The 18,155-nt window shown below is 45.9% G+C and overlaps 1 protein-coding gene across 2 annotated transcripts in view; it reads left to right on the top strand.

The window, feature by feature from the left end:
* The window catches only part of INSC (INSC spindle orientation adaptor protein), a 129,822-nt gene extending 112,141 nt beyond the window's left edge, over nt 1-17,681 (top strand). For both annotated transcript variants that reach the window (XM_061147093.1, XM_061147102.1), the window contains 4 exons: nt 6,134-6,200; nt 8,747-8,902; nt 10,360-10,436; nt 17,054-17,681. In XM_061147093.1, coding sequence (XP_061003076.1) covers nt 6,134-6,200; nt 8,747-8,902; nt 10,360-10,436; nt 17,054-17,182 — 429 coding nt within the window. In that variant the 3' untranslated portion in view covers nt 17,183-17,681. The remainder of the gene's footprint in view (nt 1-6,133; nt 6,201-8,746; nt 8,903-10,359; nt 10,437-17,053) is intronic.
* The last annotated feature ends 474 nt before the right edge of the window (nt 17,682-18,155 follow it).

Raw genomic sequence — 18,155 nt, 5'->3', positions numbered from 1 at the left:
CTCTTCTCCAGCTGGATGCCTCCAGTTGCAGGGTCTGTCACATACCTGACATGATTTTAGCCCCCTTTCCTTTCAAGTGCCTCTTCTGTAGCCAACTCTGGCCATCTCGTACAAGATCCAATAGTAAGGCAGAAATAACAGGAGTGAGGGGTTCAGATGACATGGCTTCAAAGCTTCTCTGCTGTATAATCATATTAACTGGGCAATTCACTTGGAGCCTCATTTTTCTCATCTGTGAGTGGGGTTGAATACTGCATATTTCCTAGAGATAAAATAAGAATTGAATAAACTAATACAAACTTTTAGTACCATTCCTGGCACATAGGAAGTATTAAATAAATGAAAGCCTCTGTCCATGTGATTGTTATGATTGGCCTTTGAGTGTGTGGTACTCAGCCCTGAATGGGGCACCTTCAGAGGGGAACATCCTTGTCTGTAAAGGGGGATGGTCTCTTCTAGCATAGGCATCCTGTGGCTTTATGTGCACAGACCCTTTTTCATCATGAGAAGTGATAGGCTCCCTCCTGGAACCTCACTGATTCCTGGGAAGGAGGTGCTCCAAGTGGGGTGAGAATGGAGAATGTGGTCAGGTTCTATCATGATGGCATTTCTTTCTGAATCTGATCTCTGACATTTTCTAGCTGTGTCCCCCCACCCCCTGTCTCCCCCACCCCCCCACCCCTTCTAAACTCCCCACAGCTGAGCCAGGCTCTTCTCTGTTGTCCTCAGGATGGCCTCACCTTCCGCCCTGACTCAGAGCAACCACTTAGCTAGTGAGAGTGGACCCATTAAAGAAACAAGTGGCTCCTTCCTGTGGCAGAGGGAGGATTAAGGTGATCTGAGGGCTCCCAGTAATGAAGACAAAGAAGATGAATTAGACTCTGAAGTGCTCACCGCCTCCTGAAACACTTAGGAGATTAAACGCCCATGAGGCTTCCGGTAACGCCTGCCGGTGACGCCAGTGCCGTGCAGAGCCTCTGGGTCTTCCAACTGTATTTGTCCATCTCTCTCTGAACACCTCGGCAAGAACCCCTCCATCATCCCAGCAAACTGAGTCTACTTAACTTGTCCCACAGAAGCCGCGATAGCCTGAGTTTGCCTGTCCTCTACCCACTCCTGGAGTGTGGATGGGGCTGAGGGCCGCCTGGGGCCTGGGCTCTTCCACTACCACCATCTGCACCCCACCAACACCTGCTAATGGAGGGGGGCTGGATGCACTTAACATTCAGAAGCACTCTGTGTCTACCAAGCCATCTGTGTGGACTGTGCTTCATCCCTGGAAGTATTTTCTAGGGGTCACGCCCCCCAGGGCATCCAGCTACAGGCATGACGATAGGGTGGGTACAGGGCTGGCTCACCTCTGCCTGCCTGTCAAGCTGTGACAATCTAGGGTGAAAGGGATGTGGTTATCTTGTCTAACTCACAGCAACCTTTAGAGATGAATTACTTTCACAGAGGTAAAGGGTGCTGGTATATTTACTTTCCATGAAGATACACTCTCTGGCATTTTAGAGTGTCTGGATTTTGTAGCATTTCTGAGCCCTTGCTGTGAGTATCATTATCATGGCTTCATGCTCAGTTGCTCAGTCGTGTCTGACTCTCTCAGCCGTGTTGTGACCCTGTGGACTGTAGCCCACCAGGCTCCTCTCTCCATGGGATTTTCCAGGCAAGAATACTGGAGTGGGCTGTCACTTCTTGGAATATCATTATCAGGAGTCCATTTGTCAGAAATGCCAGTTACTGAGGATTATAATTTTGACTTGCATTGCAGAAGCGCTCTGTAGTTTATACAGCCCTATCACATACATATATGACATGGTAGAAACAGTAACAGGATTTGGGTTCAGGCAGACCTAAATTCAAATCCTGATTCCATTTCCTAGCTGTATGACCTTAGACAAATTGCTTAACTTCTCTGAGCCACAATTCCCTCTGTGAAGTAGGGATACTAGTATTTCCTCCCTTCTTGTGTCATTGTGATGATTAGGTGGCATGATGCTTGTAAAGTAGTTTGAAACAAAGTGATACTCAGTAGTGAGTGGGCCAGGGATCTCTGATAGAACCAGAAACTGGGATGGGTCCACGGAAGTGGAGTCAGGAAATGTGGTTAATGTGGTGGGCAGTGTAATATGGTGTGAGTCAATGCATGGTGTGTTATTGTTTCAATCTGTGTGTGGGTTTCTGCAGATTGTACTGTGTGTGTGTGTCTGTGTGTGTATGAGAGAGAGAAGAGAGAGAGCGGTGTAGGGGACTATAAAGCAGTTTGCTTGTATTTGAATATATGTGCATATCTACTATCTAGAGAGGCTTAGAGGAAGCCAGGATCACAACACCCAGGCCTGATCGGCTCCAGAAACCCTTCCCTATAAAGTCAAGGGAAAACTATACCCAGAGAACATGGTCTGGTGTTTGCATGCTTCTAATACTGTGAGGCTGACAGCCCAGCCTTGATGCAATCCCTAGGCAGAGTGTTTTCGTTCAGTTCACCATCAACTTGGGACCTACATCTAAGGCAGTTCTATGGCCTTTGTAACTCTCTCCTGAGCCCAGAACTCAGCCCTCCAGTCTCACCTCTTTGGTAGTGAAAGGACCAGGGACCAGAGGGTGGAAGCAGTGTCTGTCTTGGGAATCAGGCAGGTGCCCTGCTGGTCTCCACACCTGTCAGAGGGAGAGAGAGGAGTGGGGAAAAGGGCTGGGTCTTCTCCTGAACCCCTTGCCTTTCTGGCCTTGAAGGAGAAAGTTTCAAGAGCCCACACTCTCCCTCTATCAGACCCCTTCATCCTTCAAGCCACTGTTCTTGTCTTGATTCTTTCTGTTCTCTGATGGAGGGAAGTGGTGTGGAGGGAAGAGGGCAGGGCAGGGAAGCACTGGGACTTGTTTAGAGGCTGTAAAGGGCTTCTGCTGGCTGGTCTTAAGGCTGCAGTTGACATGGTTGCCAAAGCTTTAGAGAGTTATCACAGTGACCTGGGCTTCCCACGTGGCGCTAGTGGTAAAGAACTGCCTGCCAATGGATGAAACCTGCATCTCCTGTATTGGCAGGTGGATTCTTCCCCTGCTGAGCCATTGGGAGGTCCCAACAGCTGCTCTGAGTGCTTGACAAAACATTAAGTCACTTAATACTCATCATCACAGGCTTATGAGTTCTCTTATGTTTCTCTTCTGCAGTAGGCCAAAAAATGCCCCCTCCAAGAATGTCTACATCCTAATCCCCAAAACCTGGGTAGGCTCCCTTACATGGTAAAAGGGATATTTTCAGATATGAATAAGTTAAGGATCTCGGTATAGGAATAATATCCTGGATTTTCTGTGTGGGCCCAGTGTACCACAGGGATTCTTGTAAGAAGGAGGCAGAAGGGTCAGAGTCAGAGGATGAGATGTGACTACGGAAGCAGAGGTCAGAGTGATGGGCCACAGGGTCCAAGGAGTCTGAGCAGCTTTTAGAAACTGGAAAAGAGCAGGACACGGATTCTCCCCGAGAGCCTCCATGCAGAAGGAATGAAGCTCTGTCAACACCTTGACTTTAGCTCCATCAGATCTCCTAAAGGCTTCTGACCCCCAGAATTGCAAGGTAAAATTATGTTGGGTTAAGTCACTAAGTCTGTGGTCACTTGTTTTAGCAGCAATAGAAAACGAATACACCTTACTCACCAAGGCAGAGAAAGGTTAAGTAACATGGTCAAGATCAGATGGAAGATGATGATAGAGCCAAGATTTGGAATAGGTTGATCCATGCATTTAGCCACTATGCTATACTGCCTCTTTGAGGGTGATACCTGCTATATTCACAAATAACTATTGAGGGATCGGTACCCTCTCACTTAGGAGGAATAAGACTTAATTAAAAAATCATCAGATGGGAATGAATGGCTTGGGCCAGGGGGAAAACTGTCATCTGGCTCCTGTATTCTGTCCCTGACAGCATTGCTACCGTATAGCTAACAAGGTAAACCAGTTGTCCCTAAAATCCCAACTCTGGACTTAACTGTAAGGAGGAACATTGTTGATCTGCCTTCTCCCCTCTATCACAGTATGTACAGACAAGAATGTTTCAAGGAGGGGGCTCAAGGCAGGGCCTAATTGGCATTTATTCAAATTGTGCTTAATTGAATACTTCATCTGCACCTCAGAAAACCACATGGGGTACAGGTTCTGTAAAGAGGAAGTAATTTTCATTAACGTGCTCTAAATTAGTCTGACACAAAGACCTACCTGTGCTGTAACACAGCTAATAATTGCCGTGTAATGAACCTGATGCTGCAGACAGAGGTTTCCTTTTTTATTTTGCCTTTCTTTCCCTTCTTCCCTTCCTTCCTGGCTTCCTCTCTCCCTCCCTCCCTTCCTCCCTCCCTTCTCTGTTGGTTCTGTCTGTCAAGCAGCCACCTTTACTCAGCGGCCAGGCTGGTCGTGGTTGGAGGATAGCTGTCCCCGTGAGGTAGGAGCTGAGGCCGTGCACCGAGCTCCTCCTCAGCTCCCAGGGAAGGCCAGGTGAACTGCAGTCTGGAACAGGCTTGGCCTTGTGTCTCCTTCCTCATAAGACCGCGCGCTTTAGGCCTCTTGGGAGCCTTCTGCTTTTGGCTGCATCCTCTACCTATATTTTTCTTCTACCTCTTTCACTTAGCCCACAAACACTCATAATCCTGAAAGGGTGGGGAAAAAAAAGCTTCCAAAGACAAACACTTCTTTAGTCCTATTATCTTTTGAAAATGCAAATAGGAGTTTGCCACTCCCCTCATAAAATACCTTGTGGTGCAGAGTGACCTTCAGGATGAAGGATAGTCCCTCCCTGACTACCCTCCCCATTGTGCTTACCCACCCAGGCCCCTGGCCGGGTCCGAGCTGGGATGGCTGATATAATAGACTAAGAAGGCGTCATGTTCTAAAATGTGTTTAGTGGGGAATGGAGAAGAAAGATACTCTATCAGTGTGGCAAACTTTTCCCTTCCTGTTTAAGAGATTTGTTATCTGAATTTATTATCCAGAGTAACATGCCAATATTGAACCAATTAAAATCTAGATAATATGCTTTGTTGGTCAACATCATGTTACTATGCATTATCCCATTTCAGAACATAAGGTGCCTGATCTGTGTCAGGAGACTGTCAGCTGCTGCCTCAGAGGTGGGGCATGGCCTCCAGTTATACCGTGTGACAGGCTTTGCAGAGAGATAAGCCTCCATCAAGGAAAAGTATTATTTTATGATTTATTTTAGTTACTGCTTGAGAGTGCTGTCCACTTCCATGGATTTTCATTTTGCTAAGTTTAATGTTAGGTTCAGTGTCATGAGTGGCATCTGGGTTAACAGGTGTCCCGTTTCCAACATATTCCAGTGGTGTTTGGCACCCTCTACAGTTTGGGGTCTGCAGGAAGTCCCTTACTGGCCCATCTTTAATCCAGTTTTGTATCTGAGTTCTCTGTGCAACCTTGACTGTGCCGGGAGTAGGGCTGGGGTGGGCTGTTGGCTGCTCAGCCCAGAAGTTGTAACCAAGGTTTGGTGTTTACCTGGCATCAGCATTCCTTTCCTACAGGCAGAGACCTTCAGCCATGACTGACAAGCAAGACTTTGCAGTCTGCAGGCTTGTAAAGTGTGGCAGAGCGTGAGTCCTCATCAGATTCCATACAGTACCTGAAGTTTATGGCGCAACGCTGCCTTTAGTTTCCTTGTCATGATCTCTATCTTAACCTTAGTCTCCTTTCATTTCAGGTTGAAAATAGGTGGGGCTTAGTATCAGGGCAAGAAGCTGGGGTGGAGAGAACCCAATCCAAGATGGGCTAGCCAGGAACCTACCAATTCTGTCTGCATTCCAGGGCCTGGGTTCAAAGGGACCCTGCTGAAAGGTGACAGAGGCTCCATCTTCACTCAGGTGATTCTGTTCTCTCCAGCGGTGTCCTGGGGCCCCTGAGGGCTGTCCCAGGGCCACATGCTGCTGAATGGGCACTAGTCACTAGGGTAATACATCTGAGTGCCAGAAGCCTGTGAAGATGGCAGAAAATACCATGGAAGGAGGGGCCAAGTGGACTGTGAGGAGTCATGGGCTAAAGGAAAGCTTTGTAGTCCCTGACTCACCTACCTGTACAGAGTACCTTTTGGCTCAGGTGTTCCCATATTCTTAGCTTTCTCAATTCTCTTTTCCAGATTGTGACCATCTTGGCAAACATGTCTGTCCTAGAGCAGTGTGCCTCTGACATTATTCAGGAGAACGGTATGTCTTTTCAGCGGCGTGCATGCTATATGGGTTATGTGGCTCTGCGGGACCTTGTGATTTTGTGTTTGTGTGAAGGCCTCTATGTAGGTATGTAAATTTGTACACATGGGTCTCCACATTTGCAAGGGCACATGAATGTGTGCTTATGCGGGCAACGGGCCAATAGGTAAATGTTCACTTGCTTCCATAGCACTTTGATCCAGTGGGAGGCAGACACAGAACAAAAGATTGGGAATGTCAGGTGCAGAAAGCAAAGCAGGGAAGAAGATAAGGTAAATCCAAGGTAGAAGCATGGCAGCTGCTATTTTAATTAGGGTGGTGAGGAGAAGACAGAGACTTCATTAGGATCCAAAAGTAAAAACCTATGCCCATAAAGGATGCATTCCAACTTTAAGTTATTCTCCTGATACTGGGTTTGGCCACAGGAGAGGGCTGACAGGTAGGGGGTGGGGTCAGGGCAGATGGATCCCTGGATGCCTCACCTGAGAGCATCTGTTTCCTCTTGTTCCTTTGCTCCCACCTCGCGCTGAGAGTGTCACCAGGTCCAGATGAGGTGCCCAGGAGCTGATCTAAGTGGTCTCTACTGGAAAGCAGGTCAGCTGGCTGCCTTGCATCTGGGAAAGGAGTGGAGAGGGCTTCCTGTGACTGAGAAATGAGGGAGCAATTAGCAACCAGTTGGAAACCAAGAGATGCTAATGAGGAGGAGTGAGCTGGGAACCTGGGCAGCTGCCTCTGCTCCTATTAAGCCCCGTTCTCCCAGGTTGCCTTCCTGATTTAATACATGTATACATTCCCCATCCCCCTTACACTATTGAAAAAATATCTTTTTGTGTTAATATTGTGTGACTGGGCTAATCATGAGAAACTTTTTTTTGGCCACATTGCATGGCTCTGTTACTAGTTTTGTGACCTCCATTCTTCCATCTGCAAATGGAACAATAGTAATATCCACCTCACTGGGATGATGTGAGGATTAATATAAAGCTTGTTAGAAGAGTTTCAGGCAAAGATTGAGCTCTGTGCTATGTCTATCTGCTCTTTCAGGAAACAGTGGTCGTCTCATAGGGTTTAAGTGAAGAGAGTTTGATGAAGGAACTGTTTACAAAAGTGGGGCAAAATTTGAGGGTTCAGCAGTGGTGGTAATTCAGCCAGGGACCACTAGAAGACTGTAGAACTCCTTGTTCTGGACAGGGGAAGCTTTGTGCTGTGAAAGGCAATCCTCCACTCAAGATACTTGAGACTTTGACATGCCTTGCCCTGAAGCTTGGTGATTTTTGTCTTTGTCCTGTCCTTCCAGCTAATTTTGCTTCTCCCTCAGGGTCTGGGGCTGAACTGGAGAGAATGTTGGGGAGGGAGCATGGCTTTGGGACCTGCTCTCTAGGCTGTTACTCCCCACAACTCTTGGGCAACTCTGGCACTGAGCCTGGCTAGAACTTAGAAAACACATTCTGGATTTTTGTTGGCAGCCCCAATTTCATTGCATCTTATCTTTCTCTAGATAAGATTTTTATATATTTAAAGGAAACTTTGTGTTTTGTACAATTGTAAGACTTCTTACATGAATACATCCACATTCATTCATTTGATATTCATTCACAAACCTTTGAGCTGAGCAATATTCTGAACACTTAAGAGACACCCATTCAGGAAATGGACAAACATCCTTGTCCTCACAGTGCTCACCCGCTAGTATAAGAGAAGCTCTTTTTTTTGTCAGCTTCCAGGTACAAAGCTGGGGTTAGGGTTAGGGTTTGGAAAATGGCTTCTTTATGGGAACCCTGCCCATGAGGAGTCTGTAAAATTTCTTAATCGTGTGGCCCTTCCTGAAGTTGTCATTTTGGTGTCCCCTGTTTATGTCACCACAGATCACAATATATACCCAGGACAATCAGACCACAGCTCTGGTTTCAGGGGCAGGTGGAGAGGTTCTCAGCTGACCAAACTGAAGCCTAAACATCTCAGTCCAATTACTCCACCCTCTTCTAGTCATGAAACCCCTCTAAGACATCTGATCTAGTGATTATCCAGTCTAGGGGTGGGTCACCTCCCACCAGGGAGACCCATTACCCCTGGACCTGTCTCAGATGCAACCAGCATCAGAGGTGAAGTAGTGATGGAGGGTAACCAGTTATCTGAGTTCTCATCCCTAGCTACTTACTGCATGACCCTGGGCAACATACTTCACCTCTCTTTGGGCCTCGAAGGGAATTATAATAAATAGTACTTAGTCTCTGAGGCTGTTAGGAGGTTTTAGGGATCATGCATTTACTGTGTATTTAGCACAGCATAGGGATGTAGTAAAAGCTCAGTGATAGCATTAAAAAAATATAAAAGGATGTCCTCCAAAGGTCCCTCCCAGGGATAATGTCTTGCTATGTGGAAGCAGAGACACCCCCAGGGCAGATGGATAAGAAATGGCCTTGTCCAGGTTCCTCCTGTGGTTGAGTCCCCTGAGTCACCCCAACGGCCTTGGCTTGAGCTTGCAACTCCATCCAGCTGGCCCTGCTCAGGCAGCTACCAACTGTTCCTTGCTTTCCACTCAGGGGTCCAACTTATCATGGGCATGCTGTCTGAGAAGCCAAGGTCTGGGACCCCCGCCGAGGTGGCGGCCTGCGAGCGAGTCCAGCAGAAGGCTGCAGTGACCCTGGCCCGTCTCAGCCGAGACCCGGATGTGGCACGGGAGGCCGTGCGGCTGAGCTGTGAGTGGTGCTGGCTGGGGCAGGGGTGGTGGAGGGGTGATCCGGGCTGGGAGCAGTCCTGATTTCACAGTGGTGGTGGTGATGGATGACTCAGAGCAGAGCTGGCTGTGCTGGGAAATGCTGGTGTGGGGCCCCAGGGTGTGCCCCGTGACCTTCCTTTCCCCTGGGGCCGAAGCTAGAGAGAGGAGGAGTCTAGAGAGGTTTAAGTTGGCCAGAGAGTGACTGACTTATGGGCTAATGAGGACCTCATTCTTTCATTCTCTCATTCATTTCCTCATTCATCCATTCAGTTTTTCACCTACTCTTTTTTATTCAGCTACTCATTCATTCACTCATGAATTCATCCTTTTGATCATTCTTTCATTACTTCATATATCCACCATTAACTCATTCATAATCCACTCATTAAATCCCTCACTCATTCATTCATTCAGTCAGTCTGTCATTTATTTACCCAACAAATGTTTCCAGAGCACCCACTCTATGCTAGGCTCTGTTCTGAGTGCTGGGCATATACCTGATAACCGCAACCTGATAACAGTGGCTTACAGTCTAATGCAGGTAACATACGGAAAGAAAAGTTTGCACTTGAATATCATCAAGTAATGCTCAAAGGATGTCAGTGGCATGATTGGCACACAGAGGAAGTAGTCTACATTTTCCTGGGAGAGGCAAATAATGTTTTAACACGGAAATGAATCCTTAGCTGTAGTTTGAGGAGTTTTTCTGGTGTGAAGGCTAAAGAGTGCCCCAGGTAGAGGCAGGAGATGGCAGCATCGCTGACCATCCAGGCACTGGAGGACAGCAAGAGGTGGCCCTGGGGCAGCAGAGAGTCCTGGCTCCATAATGACTTTATGGAGAATAAACATCGAGAATCTGTCTGCACACTTTTTATTACTATCTTATGAGTTTTGCCCTGTTGTTTTTAGAGTTTGAGAGAAGTCATTTTGTATTGAAAAACAAGGTCATTTATTTTACTTTACTCTGTAAAGGCTTAGGAAATATTAACCTACTCAATCTGTAGTCTTCTTTAATTTTAGCCACAATATATTTTCTGACTCAAATGGACAATTGGGGAAGAAAAAGCTACTAAGATGTAAACATTGAGTTTAGCTCTGATTAAAGTACCTGCATGGGAAGTTCTTTCTTAGAGGGAACTTGTCTCACTCCACTGTGGGTAAGCTCTGTCCTGGCCAGAGTTCTGATGCTCAGGGGAAAGGTTTTGATGCTGCAGCTAATTCTGGGCCTGAGCAAGGTTCATTTACCCCTGAGGGAGCAGAAAGTCTCCCCCACAGACTCCTCAGAGGGGTTTATCCCCCTTCCCTACCAATTGGCGGCCACCTGCCTCTACCCGGCTCCATGCAGGGGGCTGTGGTAAGAGACCGGAACACCTTTGGGTCAGGCCTGGCCACACCCATCCTGACCCAGGTGTGAGGGTCTCCCCATGTCTCTCACAGGTATGTCCCGCCTCATTGAACTCTGCCGCTCGCCCTCGGAGAGGAACAGCAGCGATGCCGTGCTGGTGGCCTGCCTGGTGAGTTCCCAGTCTCCCTGCTTCTTCCTTCCTGGGCTTTGGGGTTGCAAACCAGGGACCAGGGGATCAGGCTATGCCACAGTTGACTTGGGTACAGGCAACTTATTCTGGGTTTCCACTTTTCTCTTTAAAATGGTAGCAAGAATAATACCTGTTTCACTAAGTTCATAAGATTGTGATGAATATTATGCAAGGTCATATAGGTAAAAGGCAAAGACCTGGAGAACCTCCATTACTCATGTCTAGTAGCTATGAACCTTTGAGGTTCCGGGGGATCTAACAGCAGGTCAAGACCAGAGGGGCTGGCTGGCAGGATGCTGGGTGGTGGTGGCGATGCTGTGCTGCTTGCAGCATATGGCTGCTAGGGTCTGATGTCCTCTGCCTGTTCCAAAGAGGACACTGTAAGGAAGCCTCCTTTCCGCCTCAGGTAGAGCCCCTCTACTGGTGCTCTTCCAGCTTCATAGCTCCCTTCCTCTTCGTGGAGCAGGACAGGGCAGGACACAGTATTATTTGGCCTGTCCCTAGGATCTTCACCCCCAACCAAGCTAGCACATCCTGGGAGGTCTCTACCCAACTTCTTGATGCTTGGGTCCACCATGAAAGTACCAACAGCACCAGATGAGGAACAGATGCCTTGTCTCTGTACTCCTCCCTGCTAGGCTGCATCGAATCCTAAAGCAGAGCAGCTGGAAGCACCCAGAAGCAGGGAAGCCCATTGTAAAAGCCCTTTAACTTCTAGAAGGGGGTGCAAGATCTTTGGCGCTCAAAGATTGTGTAGGAGAAGGGATGGATCTAGAGGTCCTTCAGTCTGTTTCACAATAAAGCCCCTCCTTACCCCATCCTTTTTTTTTAAAACTGATCCCATCCCATTTCTGGGAGCTCCTAACAGGCAGTGTGTGGTGGTAGGAATAGCAGGCATTTTAGTCAGACACACCTGTCTTGGTTTTGCCATTAATGAGCTGTGTAACATTGGGTAGGCCACTAAGTGCTGTAAATTTTATTCAATAAATATTTGCTGAGTGATTATATGGGCCATGTACTCTTCTAGGCTTTGGGGATGACAGATGTGGGAAAAAAAGGCAAAAATCTCAGCTTTGATGGGGCTTTTATTTTGGTACATGCAGAACAACCTTCATCTTTTTTGTGCCTTGGACGAGCTGGTGAAGCTTATGGATCCCTTCTCAGTATTAGTTTTTATAATGCATAAAGTAAAATGTGTAGAATTAAAAGGAAAGTAATCATATTAAAATAATTATTAGACTGTTTAAACAGATAATATAGTAATAGCGGTTTAGTTCAGTCACTCAGTTGTGTCTGACACTTTGCGATCCCGTAGACTGCAGCATGCCAGGCTTCCCTGTCCATCACCAACTCCTGGAAATTGCTCAAACTCATGTCCATTGAGTCAGTGATGCCATCAAACCAACTCATCCTTAATATTATGTATATTAATATATTAACATACATAATAATATATGTATAATGTATAATAATTATATATATTATATACACAATATACATCCAACCAATTCTCATTAATATTATATATATTAATATATATACTTATAGATTAACTCATTAAATAAAAACTAACCATGAGTCTTGACTAGCAATGAGCATAAATTATATTGAAAGTACCTCCAAAAACTGTAATGGGATGTGAAATTGTTAGTGAACCAAATTTGGGTCCATATGCTCATGGGCAGTAAAGCCATTCCTCTGACACTGGGTTGTGGAGAAAGAAAGTGCAGTGTTTTTGCAGGTACCAAGTAAGGAGGTCAGGTAACCAGTGCTTAAAAGGCCCAAACTCCCCAAAGGCTTTCAGGGAAAGTTTTTTCAAGACAAGATAAGGGAGGAGGGTTTGTGGGGTATGTGATCAACTCATGAACATTCTCCTGATTGGTTGGTGGTTAGGTGATCTGGGGTTAGCATCATCACCCTTCTTATTTCAGCTGGTCAAGAGTCTCATGGGCAGCATAAAGTTAACTTCTTCCACCTATTGGGGGTTTCAGTATCTGTAAAACAGTTTAAAGGACATGGCTCAGAATATTGTACACATCCGATGAGGAGAAACGAAAGGCCTTTGACTTTGTTTAATGGCTTAACTATCATTATTTTGTCTTGCTTGACTATTTTTCTTTTCTTTCTGCATTTCTCTCTTCTCTGATTAAATGTACTCTTTGGAACTCAGGGAAGTCTAGGAGACTAAAGTTTTTCTACAGACAAGAGGCAGGTAGAGGTTATGGGGGGAGAGGGGTGCTGTTCCACAAAGGCTCCATAAGGTCCTGAAAGTGAAAGTGTTAGTGCTCAGTCATGTCGACTCTTTGTGATCTCATGGACTCTAGCCTGCCAGGCTCCTCTGTCTGTGGGATTCTTCAGGCAAGAATACTGGAGTAAGTTGCCATTCCTTCTGCTTCTGGATCTTCCTGACCCAGGGTGCTGCTCAGTTACAGAAGTCCCTATGATTCCTGTTGGTGAACAAGTAACAGGCTTTGCTGAGACTTCTTGATTTATCACTGCATTCACAGCTGAAGGAAAGGCTATTTCATTCAATTGGAGGGCAGTGAATGTAAAGATATAATATTTTTCATAGGCCTTTTTATCCATAGACCTTAATTCTGTCTGGTCTGCTGAATACAGGGAGAAAGTTACTACCTGGCAAATGCATAGTTGTTGGTCCCAACTATTGCATCTTCACCACTTGGGTGGCCAGCAACTGCTGACACTGAATAGGCCCTGAAGAAATGTTGAGCAGTTATAAAGCTTCATTCAGACATGGGGGCTTATTATGACTTATTTTCCATCTTTATCATTAGGTTGAAAAAGAGCACATAGACAGGCTTGGCCTCTATTTTCCATCACTTGAAGGACTTTCCGGTGGAAAAGGGATTAAATTTCTCCCTTGTGGACAGGTTTTTGGATGCTGAATAGAGGCCCTTCCTCCAGAATCCATCCTTAATGTGGCTGCTGGCCTGATTTTCCCCATGACAGTTTACAATCATGACCTTTCCACCAGCAGCTCTTCCCTGGGTCCCCCTTGCCTATGGCCTACTGTCTATATGCTTGGCCCTTCGTAGCCTGGCTCTGACCTCTGAAGACCTCCCACTGCCTCCAGGCCCTTTCCAGCTCAGGTCAGAGTGCCCTGAACCACCCTGACACTGAGCTTTACCCCTTGTCCCAGGCAGATGCCCTCTCTTCAGCTCTGCCTGCTCTCCCTTCAAGGCTCGGATCAAAATCTTCCTCCATGAGGCTCAAATATAGGGAGTACACAGTGTGGACCTGGGCCTGCCTGCGTGGATTTTGTTTTCCCCTGTAGAAAGCAGGCTGTTATCCTGTGTTCTCGGTGTTATAAGGGGAGGCTCTTGGAATTCTCACAGAGGTCTGTCTGATGCTGAAGGTCTTGACTTTTTGCCCAGACCTTCTTGTTTGCAGCCATGCTTTCTCCCCTTATGCCTAATGGCCCAGTCCTGCTACCTTGGCTCATGGGAGGGGGTCTGTACTTCTCACCCTCTACCCTAGAAACTTCTCAGGGCTGGGGTTCTTTCCCAGCTCTTGTGTTTACATAGGACCTTAGGTTTGGTGACTGTTTTCTTGTCTGGCTGAGGGACCTATGGACTTGTCTGCTCACCGCCCAGTCCCCAGTGTTGGTGGGTGTTACGATTTGACTCCCAGAAGGGGCTCCACGCCTGGCTGGTGAGCTGGGGGCCACTTGGAGCCAGATGGATGAGTTGGGGGTACCTCTCTTGGCCCTCCCACAAGCCTTCTTCCCAGTTTCAGAGGCGCTCTTCAGGTGAAGGGAGGACACCTCAGTTATCATCTCCCACGTCTGGAAAAGCAGCCGCACAGACTGCCTCTTGCAAACAGAATTGATTTTTCCTTAATGAAGCGGCTGTCAGAGGGCTGCAGGGCTTGTTTAAGACTTGGGTGTTTTCAGACTGTCTGGGAATGAGGTCTTGGGAATATTAACCCCCTCTGAGGAAAGGAGAGGCCAAGGGAAAGGCTTCAGAGGGGGAGGGGTCCTCTGAGTCCCTGGACCCTGAGGAGGGGGTGCTCTGGGGTCATTTGGGTTCATGTCCTGCACACTTTCTGGAGACCCTGGGGAGTGGAGGATGTCTATTTGCCTTTGTGGGTTTTGGGGTCTGTTTCTAATTCTCTCTTGTATTTTGTTTTGCTTTTCTCACCCCCAAAGTTTGCCTCCTCCCTTAGGGATGTTTCTCTCTCCTTCTCCACTCCCCCCCCATCCTTTTTATCCCCCTAGTCCTCTCTCCTGTCTCGACTCCCTCCCCACCTCCTCCCACCAATTATCCTCTTGTTCCAGGGTGTGCTCTTTTTTTCTCTGACACCATCTCTTTCTCTCTCCATCTCCCTTTCATGCTTAACTCTCTTATCTTTTCCAAGTTCATCTATGTCTCTCTTTTTATAGTTCCTTCTTGTTCTGTTTTTCTTTTCTTTTTTTTAGTTCTACCACTTTATTGCTACCAACCCATCTCCCTCCACCCTCGTGCACACATGCTCAGTTATGTAACCCCATGGACTGCAGCTCGCCAGGCTCCTCTGTCCATGGACTTTTCCAGGCAAGAATACTGGAGTGGGTTGCCATTTCCTTCTCCATGTTCTGTTTTTCTGATGCTCTTTCTCTCTGTGTGTAATTTCCTCCTTCTACCTCATTTTTGCTTTTCATGGGTTTATTTTCTGTTTCTTTGTCTTCCTTTTGCTTTATTTTTACCCTTGATAATGTAAAATACATCGATGGCCTCATATTCTTGCATCTGTGGAAGACCCCTGATTCCATTTTTTACAGTGACACCTTGAAGGCAGTGGGGTTATTTCTCCCAGTTGGAGCCAAGAGGTATCAGAAAGGGTGATGGAGTTCAGTCTTTAGCCCTTGGGGACATCATACGGAGGAGAGGCAGGACATACTAGTTAGAGACAGTCTCCTGGGATCTCCCTCCTGCCACCAGTGGCTAAGACTCTGCTCATGAGCAGAGATGCATGGCCCTTATCCTTGATCCAGCTTGGACATGGCAATGCCTGTTAGTCCAATAGACAAGCCATCCTCTCTTTACAGTAACTTGGTGATTTCTCAGCCCTAGGTTACCTCTTATGTCCAGGTAATGAGCTACATGTTTGCTCTGTACTCAGTATAAGCTAGTGTTTTGGGCTTGCAGCATGCTACCTGTGTTTAGGTCTGAGGGCCCTGGAGTTGGACTGCTGTGTGGTCGTGGGAAGGCCAGTTTCCCTCTCTGAGTCTTAGTCTCATTTCTAAATTGGAGATCATGATACTTACCTTGCGTATCCTATGGGGATTAAATGCAATACTATGTAGATACTCAGTAAGAGTTTGCATTCCTCCTCCTTTGCTTCTCTGCCATTCCAGATAGTCTCCTCTCTGTTTTCCAAGGGAAGGGCATCCTTAATCTCCCATCTTGTTCCCTGCTGTATTTAGGTTTGAGAAGAGGGAAAGAATTAACATTCATTGAACACTTAGTGTGCATGGCTTCAGCTAACCAGCAAAGAGGTCTAGGTAGGTACACAGCATACATTTATAGTTTAAAGGTTGCTCTAGCAATAATAGCTCATAGCTAATAATAATAGCTCAGTTTAATATTTGTTCATTTTTTTCCCCCCAGCAAACATTTGTTGAGTCCTGTGGCAAGCCTTGTTCTACCTGCTGTAGATAGAGGAAAAAATACAACAGTCTCTGTTTTTGAGGAGCTTAGAGTCTGGTGTGGGAGATAAACACCTAAATAACAGTTGCAGTGTGAGAAGGTCGAGGTCAGCCCAGGGGCTATGGGTAGACAGAGGAGGGAGGGATTTTCTCTGCTTCAGGGAATCAGGGAAGGCTTCACAGAAAAGGTGATAGTGGGCCAGGCCTTGCAGTATGAATATACCTGCTGACTAGAAAAGAGTCAGTAGGGGTTTCACGTCAAGCGGAAAATCTGAGCAAGGGCACATGGACATAAAACAGGATGGCATACTCAGGGAAGAGTGCAACACTCAGTATATGGGGACCTGGTTTCACTCTGCTTGCATCTCTCTTTCCTGTCCATCCCCATCTTGGTGGCAGAATTTCCATCTCCTTCAACTTTATGACATTGCTGCTTCTTTCTCTTCCCTCCTCTCCATCCCAAATACTTTAGAACCTTGCTGAATTTATGGATGGATGAATAGTCCTTGCTGTCCTAATGTCCCTCTAGGGACCTGGAAGTGAGAATATAATTCCACTAATGCTTCTGGCAGTTCTAGTCTCTGAGATAAACAAATCTTGAACCTAAATATGTCGCTAAATTGACAAAATCCTTAAAATGACAGATCTTCAAAATAATCAGTTTCCTAAGATGATTGAAAAACCAAGATGGCAAGACCATTAAGATCATGAAAACTTTCAGAAGGCATCCGCCCTTGTGATTAAGGTACCAATGAAGCAAGGTGACTGTGTCACAAGGTTGCTATGGTGACTAGGTGACCGAAAGGACCAGCCCACTAAGGTGTCAAGGTGATGATCAGCTCAAATTGGCTGATAAATGAGCCACACACTGAAATGCATCTCTCAGGGAAGTTGCAGGCCCACATGAACCTGAGCGGACCCAATGTGACCTCTTCTGTTTTCTCATCAGGCTGCTCTGCGCAGACTGGCCGGTGTCTGTCCTGAAGGCCTCCAGGACTCTGACTTCCAGCAGCTGGTCCAGCCCCGGCTTGTAGACTCTTTCTTACTCTGCAGCAACATGGAGGAGAGTTTTGTGTAGCAAGTGTGGGAGACAAAAGATATTCGGCATCATTCTCAAGACCCTATCTGAGTACATTCTTGTGAACGTACCTGATTATACACCAGCCCTTCACCTCCTTATTTATACTTAATTTATTTTTTATGTGAAATGAACAGAGGGCTAAATGTTCTAGCAACATCATCAGGCAGTCTGTGGTCTTTCGGAGTCTTTTTTTTTGTTTTTTTTTTTTTACTTCTGTGACCTTTTAGTTGCAGATGTTGAAATGCATAATGGCTAATATGACAGATTGTCATGAGTGATTTCATTTCCTCTTGCTTTCTCAACTCTCAATATGTAATCTTGCATCATTTTTTTAAAAAAAATTGAGAACTAGAGTATTTTAGCTGCCCAGCAGTTTTTTTAAAAGTTAGATTTGTTCTAAAATATTGTAAATGAACTTCATAGTTGGACAGACTATACTGAAAGGAAATTCTAGTTTTATTCTTAATAAATGTAATCATATGAAATGTTTCTTGAATTTTCTGATTGTATTATGTCTTAGACTAAGTTCTTGCTCCCTCAAGTTTCATGCCACAAAAACCTTCTCAACTATTAAAACTGCATAGAAGTTTATATTGTCTTCATAGTTGTGTAAATGGGTCACGTTCTGAGTGATTTAGTGAGAAATCAAAAGATTTCCAAAGACCCAGGAACTCAGTTTCCTTTGGCTTGCTTTTTTTTTTTTTAACCTTATGGTAAATTATATCCTCAGATGAGGTATTAAGTAATCAAAACTTAATGCATTGACACCAAAACAGACATATGGGCAGATCAGTGGAACAGAAGAGAGAGCCCAGAAATAAATTCATGTACCTACAGTCAATCTTTGACAAAAGAGGCAAAAATATACAGTGGCGCAAAGACAGTTTCTTTAATAAGTGGTGCTGGGAAAAACTGGATAGCCACATATAAAAGAAAAAAATTAGAACATTCACTAATACCACATAAACAA

Source organism: Dama dama, chromosome 1 (assembly GCF_033118175.1).
Source record: "Dama dama isolate Ldn47 chromosome 1, ASM3311817v1, whole genome shotgun sequence".
Lineage (NCBI taxonomy): Eukaryota > Metazoa > Chordata > Mammalia > Artiodactyla > Cervidae > Dama > Dama dama.
Note: the sequence above shows the minus strand (reverse complement) of the source record. Positions and strands in the feature narration are given on the sequence as shown.